Source organism: Heloderma suspectum, chromosome 3 (assembly GCF_057233095.1).
Source record: "Heloderma suspectum isolate Gila_16-S chromosome 3, 16-S_ref, whole genome shotgun sequence".
In the NCBI taxonomy this organism is placed as follows: domain Eukaryota; kingdom Metazoa; phylum Chordata; class Lepidosauria; order Squamata; family Helodermatidae; genus Heloderma; species Heloderma suspectum.
The window spans coordinates 133,746,914-133,760,372 of NC_139460.1; the positions used below are offsets into that span (position 1 = coordinate 133,746,914).

Here is a 13,459-nt window from a genome sequence, read left to right on the forward strand (position 1 = left end):
TGCTGGCAAATCGAAGAAAGAGAGAGTTGTGAAGTAAAAAGCCCTCAAGCAAAATATGAGGACGCCTCATTAGCCCTACCTAGCTACTCAGGCTTTCCACACATACAAAATAATATATAAACCTAGGTCCCTATCCAGAATGTTTGTGACACTGGGGTTTAAAGGACATGGAGAATAGCTAGGGTGGCCGCTTACGCATTGCCAAAAAAGAGGAATTGCATCACCAAAAAGAGGACAAGAGGGCACCAGTTTACATAATTGTAAATTGCATATAAGTTACATTTGCATATAAGTTGAATAGAAATACACCTGTCCATGGGGGGAAGACTGTGACCAGGTGACCTGCGTGCCTGCTCAGTCTGCTGCCCAGGTGCCAACTAGTGGTGGGCCACTTCAAGGCCCCTGCTCGCCCTGGTTCTTTATCTTTGGTTCTTCTTATGGTTCTTTATCTTTGTAGCAGGCTTGGACTGGACAGCCCATCAAATAGTGGACACCCTAAAATAGAGGATTGTGCTCTGTAAAGTAGGACACCTGGCCACCCTATCCTCAAATTTTGTGAAATTGCAAAACACAAGAAACCCCTAAATGCACATAATGCATGATATTTAAAATAATTTAGGCTGCAAACACACTTCCCAGGGAGTAAATCTCATTGTTAATGTACTAAATAAATGTTAAATTTATTAAATAAATCCCCATGTTAAATTGTAACTGAAAAATAATAATTGTCATGTGTTTGTGAATCTGTTTATGGCCTTCATCCTCACTGACCAGGAGAAGAAAAATCTGGGAGCAGGTTTATCTCATACTGAGCAACTGAATAGGATACTATCCATATTTTTCCTTGCGTTCCCATAAATAAAATCCAGTCTTTGAATCTTCCCCAGCCCGCCCGTGTGTACTGATCTGCATCTGGAAGTTTCTCCCCATTCTCTCCTGTGAGAAGAGAGTTCTACTTCTTGAGCAGCTGTAATGTGCCTAATTGACCCCAGAAGGGTCCAAATGAATCAGGCCTGTGACTCAGATCAAGGCACGTACTCTTTCAATTAATCTGAAAAATCAAGAAGGTAGTCTGGAGACTTTGCTACAGTGATATGCCTGCAGCCCAGGCAATCCAAATACTGAATGAATACCAAACCAAAAAGAAGATACGAAGGAGATCACACTTTCGTTCCCTAATAATGGCACAGGTTCATCAGATGTTTTGAGAAAGAGACCTATAAAGGGCTTTTAAGGTTGAACTCCAGTCCTGGAATTTTAGCCAGTAGATTGCAGAGCAAAGGTGTCACATGTTCCTTAAAGCCAACGATCAAGACGACACAGCACGTGTGATGTACAAAGGGTTATGGAGATTTTCATTGTTGTGTTTTAAATTCTGAGAACTCTACATGGCTTACCAACTGCTTTGCTATCCTTTTGTAATTTGGAATAGGTGACTGGGGACACCTAGTGGAGAACGATGGACACTTCAAACCACGTTAAATGCAGTTATTCACGCTGGAAGCGGAACGTATATCTCTCCCACACTATAGCCGTAGCTGCTTTAACACTCATTCCCTTTCTCCAGGAAACAGTTATACTCGTATAAAAGCAATATGAGCACTGCATGTAGTGTTAATGCAGCTCAGTTAACAGTAAGAAGAATATCCCTAGTTATACGGCTTAGAAAGTCAGCTCAACCACACCAGCATTCCACATGCTTGCCTGAGGTGGGACATTCTTAAGACTCATTATGTGTCCATTTATTAAGAGGTGGCTGATGAAAGTAGCTCACCTGACACTCATCCTTGATTATATCACGGCAAGGGGAAGGTGGGTCCCAGGATTCCTTGCAAAATTGCAAGGGATGGTGGGACATACGGCTTGAGTAACACACTTGGTCTTCCTTGGATGAGGAAAAGGAGAGGAAATCCTCCTGTGCAGTGTTTAAGATTCCCTTGATAAAGACTTTTCTCAAAATATGTTGGGAACCTACCAACTGGTGAAGCTGTCTTTTTGTTTGTTTTAGACGCAGCATGCCTCAGTTTGTCCATTCATTTAGCTCCCCAACCACCTTTGCATTGCTGATCTCCCACACTGGAGGCCTTCAAGACGAGGCTGGACAGCCATTTGTCAGGGATGCTCTGACTTGGATTCCTGCATTGAGCAGGGGGTTGGACTCGATGGCCTTGTAGGCCCCTTCCAACCCTACTATTCTATGATTCTATGATTCTAAGTGCGCATTCATAAAACACAGCAGAAAACTCTTGCGTGGTCCATGAATAATCCTATCAAGATTGCCTGCTTCCAGTATCATTCCCCCCCTCCCCACATGTGTATATGAGTATTATCATATCATACTTTTAATATTGTTTTAATATTTTTAACCTTATTGACCTCTTCAAAGAGACGTGAAAGCATTACCCTGGTAAGAAGCTAGGGTCGAATGAGAGGTAATTCTTTATACCCTTTGCTTGAACAAAACAAAAATGGCAAAAGGCTTCCTATTGTTCATGTATCGCTTGCTTTTCAACAGGGATTTATCTGAGTCAGGGTTCACCAGGAATGTGCCCAAGAGAGCAATCCTAATTTGGGGAGTGGAGGGGAGGGAAACGTGAAGTGGCAGATAGTTGAGACTTGTCTTTTTTATAGGGATGGGGGAGAATTTCTCCCCGAAACTTTGGGGGGCCGAGCACCAACGCATTCGGTCCTCCAAAGGTTGTTCGGGGAGAACTTCTCCGCCCCCCCCGCCCCCCGCCCCCGGGATGGGACTTACCTTTCACGAATGTCCCTCCTGGCGGCGGGTTCCGGCGGCGGTTCGGCAGGTCGTCAGGGGTGGGGGAGGCAGCTGTTCTTTCGACCGGCTGCCGCCGCTGCCATTACAAGCAAAGTAAAAAAAAAAAAAAGCCCCTGTGATAGGCTACGTAACGATTAACGTAGCCTATCACGGCTAGATTTGCAAAGTCAGCCGTGATAGGCTACGTTAATCGTCACGTAGCCTATCACGGGTGACTTTAAAAAAAAAAAAAAAGCGCGTACGGCTAATGGCGGCCCCCATAGGGAGCCACCATTCGCGTTCCTTATTTGGTCCCTGTAGTCTACGTAAAGATTTACGTAGACTACGGCAAAAATAAGGACAACGCAAATAGCGTTGCCCTTATTTTCGCCGTAGTCTACGTAAAGATTTACGTAGACTACAGGGACCAAATAAGGAATGCGAATGGTGGCTCCCTATAGGGGCCGCCATTTGCGTATGCGCTTTTTTTTTTTCCAAAGTCACCCGTGATAGGCTACGTGACGATTAACGTAGCCTATCACAGCTGACTTTGCAGATCTAGCCGTGATAGGCTACGTTAATTGTTACGTAGCCTATCACAGGGGCGTGTTTTGTTTGTTTTTTCTTTTGAAGTTCGCGGCCGGGGAGACGGGGCGCTTCTCCCCGGCCTGAATTTCGGCCGGGCGAGGCGGGAAGCCTCCCCCCTGGCCTGAATTTCGGCCGGGCGAGGAGGGAAGCCTCCCCCCCTCAGCCTGAACTTCGGGGGGAGCAGCGAAGCGCCTCCCCCCCACCGCGAAGCAAGCTGCGAGACCAGGTAAGTGACTTTCATGCACCCCTACTTTTTTAGCCCCAGCGGACAGTAAAAAAACAAACAAAAACCACCCATTAAAACTAATTGTGGGGACTTAGCTCCAAGCTGGTGTAGCTGAGGGGTCCAATTCTAAGGCCCCTCAGGGGAACGGAGGGACTTTGGATCCAGTGGCTTCAAAGTATCCTCTGCCCTGCTCCCAGAATGCCCCCTTTTTGAGCCTACCACTGGCAGTAGAGTTTCACCTGCAGAGCTCTCCACAGGAACAGCTGGGACCCCTGGGATGAACATGCCATGCTTCCTCCCCCTTCTGCCTGCTGGCAGAGCTCCTCTCTGCCAGCAGAGGGACTTGTATGCCCTGTCCTAAACCCCACCAGTAAGCAGATTCAATTATTAGGGTTGCTCTGCCCAAGTCTGTACACATCTTGTGCATCAGAGGAATGATATCTATACAGACATGAAACTAGCAGATCCCTTTAGAAATTGGCCAGGATTTTAATATTAACAAAATAATGGAGAAGCAGAGATCATGGGAAATGTTCCAGGTTGTAGTCTCAACATTGCAATGGATGTGGATATCTGTAGGTAATCCCATTTCTCATGAAGCAAAGAGACTATATGAGAAATGAGGACTAGCACATTACAGAGTTGAAAACATGGCCTTGGAAAATGTTTTAAGAAAATGTTTTTAAGATAATAGTTTATTTGCCTTTCCAATATTTCCTGAAGGCAAAGTAGAATGTTAAAAGTACACAGCAATAAATCTAAATATCCAATTGAAATTATTTCTTAAAACGGTAAAAACAAATAACAAACAAATATAAAACAGAGCAAGCAATGTCAGGCAGTGGTGGAAAACTAACTAAAATTAAAGCTGAGCTAAAACTAAAACTTTTTGCAAACTCTTCCACCCCCTGTGAAAAGTACCCTCCCCCTTTCAGTGTCTTTTGTGGTAGCTATGTGAACATGGGCAAAAGTATTCACCCATTCAGAGGGAGGGCATTGCTTCCTACCCTCACTCTGCTTTGGCTTCCTACCTTCACTCTGCAGTTTTGCTTAGCTATGTGGCATTATCATGAAAACAGTTTAGCGGAAAGGGCAGGAAAGATTGCCCTAAATTTCAATGGCCTTTGAGATGTTACCATGTAGCCAAATATGAATGGTTATGTGTGTTTCATGGTATTATCATGCTGGCTATATGATTGGCTGGGATCACACAGTCAGCAAGATGATGATAGCATTTTAAAAAGAAAATTATGTCAAAGCAGCTGCTGAGAGAAGCTTCAAACAGGCATAAAAAAACATGAAAAAATTGCACTTGGGGAAAAGGGAACATCCCCACCGCCCTGCCACCAAAAGTCCTCCTTTCACAGAAAAAATGTTTGCTAGGAAAATTTACACATAGCACTAGTTAAATACATTTTTAAAAAAGAAAGGTTCTTAATAGATAAATGCATATGCAGATGGTTCAATACAGGCATCCCTGGGGAGAGTAGTTCATAAACTGGGTACCACAACAGAGCAGGCCCTACTAGCTGATCTCCCCTCACATATGGATGGCACCCAGAGCAGAGCCTTCCCTGCAATTCATAAGAGGATTCATTTTATTTTATGAGTTCTTGCATAATTCTCTTCCTTTTATGTACTGACCATTGACAATTTAAAAATCCCTAAACAACTTGGGACCAGGATATCTGAGAGAGTGCCTCCTTCCTTACCAACCTGCCCATTCACTGAGGTCATCAGAGGCCATGTTCCTGATGTTTTCACGTGGACATATGGCCCGAATGGAGTCCACCAGATGAACAGCCTTCTGTGTGGTGGCCCCCTTCCTCTGGAATTCCCTGCCTTTGGAGGTCAGGCAGGTGTCAACATTGTGTTGCTTCCAGCGGCTCCTGAAAACATTGTTATTTCAGGAAGCTTTCCTTGAGTGACTGGCTGCAGTTTTATCAGAACTTGGTTTATCAATACTCTGTTTCTTTTTCAAAACAGTAGGTATTTTAACATGGTTTTTATTCTTTTATCCTACCTGCTGTTCACCGCTCCAAAATCTTTGGATGTGGAGTAATATACAAATATTGTAAATAAATAAATACACACACACACACACACACACATATTTTTTAGAAATTAAAATGGGGAATATCGGGAACATGATTTAGGTGGCTTAGGGTGCAATCCTATGCATGTTTAGACAGAGAAAAGTCCTACAACTCCTAGGACTTTACTACTTGACTCTTGAACCAGGGCATGTTGCTGCATTCAGAAGATTGCTTTACCATGTAAACACGCTAATGGGAATTAACTTTCTGCTGTTTTCACCCCCTCCCCCTTTTGCAGGGCTCTATGACAACTATCCAACCAATGCAGAACCAGAATGCTGTGATGTCAGATGGGGACTCTTATCAGATAACCAATCCAAAGGGACTATAAAAACAAGTGACTCAATGTGTCACCGGACATCACTCACAGTTTCATCAGCATCAAGACTGTGTAACAGCAGACTTAAACTGTGTGTTCTTGTATTAATTCTCTTACATACAGTACTCACCGTCTCAGCAGCACAGAACTCAACAGAACTGGGCTTTGGAGGCATAACAAATTTGGAAGAAAATTCAACCAATGAGGAATAAAAGACCTGATCCATCTCCTCCCATAGGCACACAGCAGGCCCATGCATACTGCAGTCAGACACAAGAGACTGGGTCCTTTTGGCCTCTGTTCACTCCTCCAAAGGTCTTCTGAGTAAAACTCAACAGATGGCCACAATCCAAACAAGGACACATCGTATACAGCTTTTTATTGACTAAAAGGCTGTCTGGTGACTTAAATTTCTCACACCATTTTATACACTGTGTTTTAATGTTTGGAGTTTCTTTTTTTGGTTTGTTTTTGCACTTGTTAATACAGGATTTTATTTTTCGGACAGTTTCTCAGAGCTAAACTACGTCTTTTCACTGTCTTATCTATTTCTAGTCATTGTGTGTGTTCATCTGATAGTTCTGTCTTTTACGTCTTGTCAATTTCTATTAGAGGAAAGAACTGCTATGGTTCCATGGCATAACTAACTAACAGTTTTAAAAACAAAACCAGCCCCCTAAATGATTTACCCACAAAAACTGTTCTCCTTCTCCCCTCACACCTTCCCTGTCCCCCCCCCCCGTGCCCCAAAGCAGACAATGCCCGCTTGCTTTCCATCTGTGTAATCACAATGAATGGGTGCATGAATCAGATGAGCCTCTGCCACTGTTGCACAAGTCACCTGACTGGATAAACCCAAAGCGAGGAGGCTGGGGGAGGCTAGCAGAACAAAGAAGTGCTCTCCTTATAAGGTGGAATCAGACAGTGAAATTTTAATGTAAAGAAACCTATAACAAACTGTTGCTCCAATTCCCATTTTCAAAGAAGCCCAGTCCTTTCTCACTGGTCAGTTGAACAGGAGCAGCCTGATATAGAACACAGTGTGTGAAACCAGATTAAGAGCTCAGTGAGTTGACTAGATGAGAGGCCTTCACAGTGATGGTAAACGTCTGGCATTCATTGTGAATTACGATATTAATTCCTCTGCAGTCACATAACTGGCACATGTCGATATAATCTATGGGGCAAAGAGATTCAGAAAAAAACAAAGATTCCTTTTTCCTGACAAATCTAAAGAGAAAGACCTACAAGTATTTGATCCTGAGGACATCGCCTCACATTATGACTGCTGTGAGAAACACCAGTTTTCCTACAGAAAACATGTAATCTGTGGACATCACACATTATTATTCACACATTTAGCTGAAACAGCAGTGTACACCCATCTTGGAATCCCTAGCCCAACAAAGGTTCCTGGATGCATGTTTGCAGTTATTTTAAGATGTATGTACACTTGTGAATTGTGTCCACGTGGGTCTCTCCTGCAGCAATCCGATTTTGTGAAGCTGTCCTCTATCCAATAAGGGTGCTTCCAGCTGGAGGGCTCCTATTGCTAACACTCAAATGGTACTGCAAAGCTATTCCATTTTTCCTTAATGGATTATTTTCTGGTAAGAAAAAAGGTGGAAGAAGAGATGGGAAAACACAGGAAGGCTATAAATCGAAGGTTACATTGTCTGGATGCTCCGTCAAACAAGGCAGTGCAATTGTACAATGAAAAGCTTTGTCTGGAAGCACCCCCAAATGATACATGTTGTCAAAACTATCATTGGAACAAAAGGCAGACAGGGGCATGGGGGGCTGGAGTAGGAGATAGATTGATATGTTAGCACAGCTGGGGGGGGGAAACATCTCTTTTTTTTAATATAGATAAACCATTTTCATGAGTGTGCAATAAAACTTCACATATCGGGCTATGAGTAGTCAAATGGGGGGAGGGGATAATCAAATTGCCTTTTTCATTGCTTTTTGTTGTTGTTGATAGGTTCATATCACCTGCTGAGTGTATGAGAACTTGCTTTTTAAAAAGGCTTTTTAGAGTTTACACTAGAATAAATGGAAGGAAAAGTTAATAAGGGCTGTTTTTTAAAAAAAAACTTTTCATTCCTTCCTGTTCTCTAACTACACTTGGAAAGTGCACTTTAGAGCTGTTTGCTGTGTAGCTGAGAGATGAAGGAAAAAAGATAGGAAATATTCTCTTAGCTAACCAATTACCTACTTCCTAGCTATGAAAATCCATCCTCCCTGCCCTCTTTCAAGAAACATTTCTGTTCATCACTGCGGTGTTGATATGCATTTTTATTCATGTTTTATGGTTTGTGAAGTTCTGCAAAAAAAGGAAAATCCCTACTGCTTTAGGTTAAACTAATGCATTTGTTAAGATGTATAAGCTCAACTATTTTGCAAGACTTCTTGTTTTGATAGTGTTTTGCTATGACTGAGAATGAGGATCTTAAAATGACCTGTGCAAATACAAAAAAAAAAAAGCACGTAAAATACAGAATTCTTCAGCTTCAGTTTATTTCCTTACCCTTTCCCTTTCTGCCCTCCCCACTGCACATGCGCACACACAGGTATTCTATCTATGGGGCATAAAATATGGTGCTTTTTTCATGGAAGAGCACATCTTATGAATTATGCTGTACTGTGGAAATGTTCTGAAAATTGCGGGGGGCGGGAAGGAGTGAGAGAAAGCTTTAATCAATGGTAGAATGTAGATTTCAAAGTATATTGGGTCTATTGCTAAAAGTAATGCAGCAATAACTGGGCTGGCCTGCGACACTGGAGGGATAAGCTAGCATCACATGAGTAAGCAAGCACTTAGGTGAGCTCTTGTTCAACTGACCTCTTCTCTTGATCTTAAATGTAAATGGTCAGTAAACAGTTTGTTATAAACCTTGATCTACCTCTGCTGTGCAAAGGCCATTCGGCAACATCCATTTCTGTGGCATTCATCGCATCATTTTGGTTCACCCCATGAACGTAACACTCATCATTTTTCTTTTTTTGCACTGCCCCAATACAGTAGTGAGTTCTGTTCATCCCACAGTTAAAGTAGCGTCTAAAGAAGAGATGCTGGCTGTACTCAATGTGACCCTATTTTGCCTCATGACGACATGCTGGGCCAGTTTGCACATCACGATATGCCACCATGGGTTAATTAACCCATGAGACTCCGAGATGAGCATCAGCCACCATTTTGAATGTGCAAGCTGTGGTGGGCAGGCACCTTGGCTTGTTATATCGTGCAAACCCAGGTACTATAGGTTATTTGAGGGTTAAACAACCCATAGATAAGGTTATTCTAGGGTTATCCGAGGGTTGTTTAACCCTGAAATAACCCATGGTGCCCAGGTTCTCATGACAAACCACAATGCACACCTGCTACAGCTTGCATATTCAAAATGGCTGCTGGCACACGTCTTGGAGCCTTGCAGGTTAATTAACCCACCATGGCTTATCATGATGTGTGAACCGACTCAGTGCAGAAAATATCTGTCAAGAAATGATTATTTCTTCCTCCCCTTCTGTAGTTTTTAAAAAATTACTAGTGTTTTGTCAGGGGGAGATAAACACAGCTCTACCACTCCTTGGCTTCAGGCAATGGCATAAAAAGAAGAGAGCTGAGGAAAAACAGTGGAAACATTATTCACATGCTTTAAAAAGAAAAGCAAAACAATGAGTAAAACGAAACAGGAAGCACAAACCATTTTAATTAAAGATGTAATAAAATATTCCCTTCCTTTCCAAATAGGTGCCTGCAGTTACATGGTCTGTGAATTCTCTGTCACTATTTTTTTCCCTTTTCAGTCTATTTCTTTCATGGATTTTTTTAAAGGAATATCATGTTCCTGGGGAGACTGCTGCTGTGATGTATATTATCGTTTGAGCAGGGTATTTCTATTCCAGCAGTGTGGTCTGTATTTTTTCTTAGTGGCAGCTAGGAAATCACATAGACAAAAAGACTCTTTTTATGAAGTTCAGAGAAACGTAATCATGTATGATGCAAAAACCTCATCCCATCCATTCCTCATCGTAACAGTTCCTTGGCACAAACCTGAGCATGCTTGATATTGTGCACCTATTACTTTTGCTGGAATAAATTTGCATCTTGCCACTGTAACTGCCATCTTGTTCCATTTCTCCTTGTACTGTGACTTGGACATACATGATGAAGAACTGGCTTCAGAGAGATGATGCTCAAATATTTTAGCATAGTAAATGGAAAAAAAAAGATATCTATTTCGCAGTCATATAGAGCAAACTTTTCCCCAATGTGTTTATTGTTTTATTTCTGAAACAGAGAAAATTCCGGAGTTTGTGCAATATATGAATACTGCTAATCCAAATGTCATAGATCACAATCAGAGCTATATGTTATTTCCTTATTGCATTTACATTTGAGAATACATTATACTGACTTTTCCTTTCATTAAAGAGATAGAATACTTTTTTTTTGGTGCAAATACAGCTACTGAAGGCTGTCCTTCCGCACACAATTATCTATTCAGCAAAGAAGTGGGATAAAAGCTGAGAAACATAAGCAGCACAAGAGAGCTGGCAACTTAAAATGAGTCTCTGGAAGAATGAAGATGGACTTAGAGATTACCAAGAAGTATCATCATGTATAGTTTCTTAAAAGCATAGAACTACTGAAAGGTAACAGAAGCTGTTCACCCCAAAGAAGAGATGGCAAATGTAACTGGCTATATTGTGTGGTATAGCCTAATGTAGTCATATTAGAATAACAAAGGACAAATACATGTCTACCTTTTTCTCTATTTAACATGAGAGATCCTAGGAAAGTAACCTCTTCACTACATTCAGCAAGGTGGGTGGAGTTCAAAAGTGAAAAAGAACCACTAGTTCTTTAACCACTAGTTAAAATTAGGGTCTCCTGACTTACACTTTTCATGGGGTCAAGTAAGAGATCACATAAACTGGTAAGAAGAGCTACTACGCTTGATCTTAGCCAATAAGCCAAGAAGTGATAGGAATCACATAAACAAAAGCAGGTTGTAATTTCTGATTTACCAATGTTGGTGGAGTACAAGGCTCTTGCAAACAAAAGTAACCACTGAATGACTTGAAGGACTGAAAAAGGCAATGTGGTCAAAGCACCCTGGAGTTCCTGGTCTGTAATTCAGAGGTTGCTATTTCAGCATAAAAACTCTGAGTTAACAGTTTCTGAATCCTTCACTGTGTAAACAAAGCCTATTATATATCTGTAGCTTTATCCTGCATACGTTTGAGTGATAGATTGTTCTGTTGAAGTGGAATACAAAGATTCATTGCAGGTAAGGGCCAGGATCCAAAGTGTCATGAACCCAAAAGGGCTTTAGACCTGTATTTGTTGAATAGGAACACACACATCATATACAGTCAGGGCCAGAAATATTGGAACAAGGATAACTGTTTTGGCAGTTGGCCTCTGTACACCACCACATTGAAGTCGAAAGGAAGGAAACACACCCAGATGGGAGCAAAGTCAGGACTTTCAGCTGTAATTCAAGGGGTGTGACAAAAGTGGGGCACTAACCATTCAGGAAGGACAGCCAGTGGCATGCACACACCCCTATCATTGGTGTCTCATAAGTAATGGTAGGAGTGGCTGACAAGCAGCTGCATGGCCAGGTGTGGCCTGTTTTCTGGGTACCCCATGACCAATCAAGCACATAAAAGGCCTGGAGGTGTTACATTTGCATTTGGTAGCTGTTCACTGGAACTCCCAACATGAGATCCAAAGTGGTGTCCATGCAAGTGAAGGAGGCCATCATTAGGCTGAGGAAACAAAATAAACCCGTCAGAGAGATAGCAAAAACAGTGGGAGTGGCCAATATGACAGTTTGGAACATCCTGAAAAAGAAGGAATTAACTGGCCAGCTCAGCAACAGCAAAAGGCCTGGAAGACCACGGAAGACAACTAAAGTGGATGACCGCAGAATTCTGCTCATGGTGAAGAGGAACCTTTTCACAACATCTAGCCAGGTCAAGAATGCTCTTGCGGAGGTTAGCATGTCATTGTCAACATCTACAGTCAAGAGATGGCTGTATGAATGTAAATACAGAGGCTTCACAACAAGGTGCAAACCACTGGTAACGCTCAAGAACAGAAAGGCCAGATTAACCTTTGCCTGCAAACACCTAAAAAAGCCTGCCCAGTTCTGGAATAAGATTCTTTGGACTGATGAAACCAAGATTAACTTGTACCAGAATGATGGGAAGAGAAAAGTATGGAGAAGGAAAGGAACAGCTCATGATCCAAAGCATCCACATCATCTGTCAAACATGGTGGAGGCAGTGTGATGGCATGGGCATGTATGGCTGCCAATGGAACCCAGGTCACTGGTGTTTATTGATGACCTGACTGCTGATAAAAGCAGCAGGATGAATTCTGAAGTGTATAGGACTATACTTTCTGCTCAGATTCAGCCGAATGCTGCCAAACTGATAGGACGCCACTTCATATTGCAGATGGATCATGACCCAAAACATACAGCAAAAGCTACCCAAGAGGTTCTCAAGGCAAAGAAGTCGGATGTTCTTCATTGACCATGTCAGTCACCTGATCTCAACCCAATAGAGCATGCTTTTCACTTACTGAAGACAAGACTGAAGGCAGAAAGATTCACAAACAAGCAGCAGCTGAAAGCAGCTGCAGTAAAGGCCTGGCAAAGCATCTTGAGGGAGGAAACTCAGCATTTGGTCATGTCCATGGGTTCCAGACTTCAGGCAGTCATTGACTTCAAAGGATTTTCATCCAGGTATTAAAGGTGATCCTTCAGTTTGAAATGATGTTGGTTTGTTCCATTACTTATGAGCCACCAACAATGGGTGTGTGTGTATGCCACTGGCTGTACTTCCTGAATGGTTAGTGCCCCACTTTTGTCAAACCCCTTGAATTACAGCTGAAAGTCCTGACTTCACTCCCATCTGGGTGTATTTCCTTTCAACGTCAATGTGGTGGTGTACGGAGGCCAACTGCCAAAACAGTTATCCTTGTTCCAATATTTCTGGCCCTGACTGTAGTATGTTTCAAACTGATATGACATAGGGGCCTGCTGTTCAAAGGGACCATACAAAAAGGTCCTTGGGTACATCTGAAGTAGCTCCTTGAATCCTGGCCAAGTACTAATAGTGCCATTAAATGAATACAGGTACTACAACCTGCAATATGGACCCAGAGGTATGAATATGGTGAAGCTATATTAAGTAGTTACTCGCAAAAACTGCTAACATAGTCCTTAAAGGATTTTAAACAAAATGCTACTAGAACATGCAAGAGACTATTTCAGTAGTTTGAGTTTGCATACTAGTATCTTTCCCACTTACCTTTATTCAATCCCAAATGAACTGGATTCTTCTGAGTCCCACATCAGTCTATCGCACCATTGTATTGTATCTCTGGGCCAAGCCACATGACTTAACAGCAAGCCCAAGTTCTGATGATCCAGTACATACAGAGTTTCTTCTGT

General features: G+C 42.3%; 1 protein-coding gene and 1 pseudogene across 1 annotated transcript in view; one reads left to right on the plus strand and one right to left on the minus strand.

The window, feature by feature from the left end:
* NALF1 (NALCN channel auxiliary factor 1) overlaps positions 1 to 8,452 on the plus strand; it is a 569,070-nt gene extending 560,618 nt beyond the window's left edge. Inside the window, exon 3 of the mRNA XM_084844653.1 lies at positions 5,904 to 8,452. Coding sequence (XP_084700779.1) covers positions 5,904 to 6,196 — 293 coding nt within the window. The 3' untranslated portion in view covers positions 6,197 to 8,452. The remainder of the gene's footprint in view (positions 1 to 5,903) is intronic.
* A 2,362-nt stretch (positions 8,453 to 10,814) lies between these two features.
* Positions 10,815 to 10,976, minus strand: LOC146350270 (U2 spliceosomal RNA; annotated as a pseudogene).
* Positions 10,977 to 13,459: the final 2,483 nt, after the last annotated feature.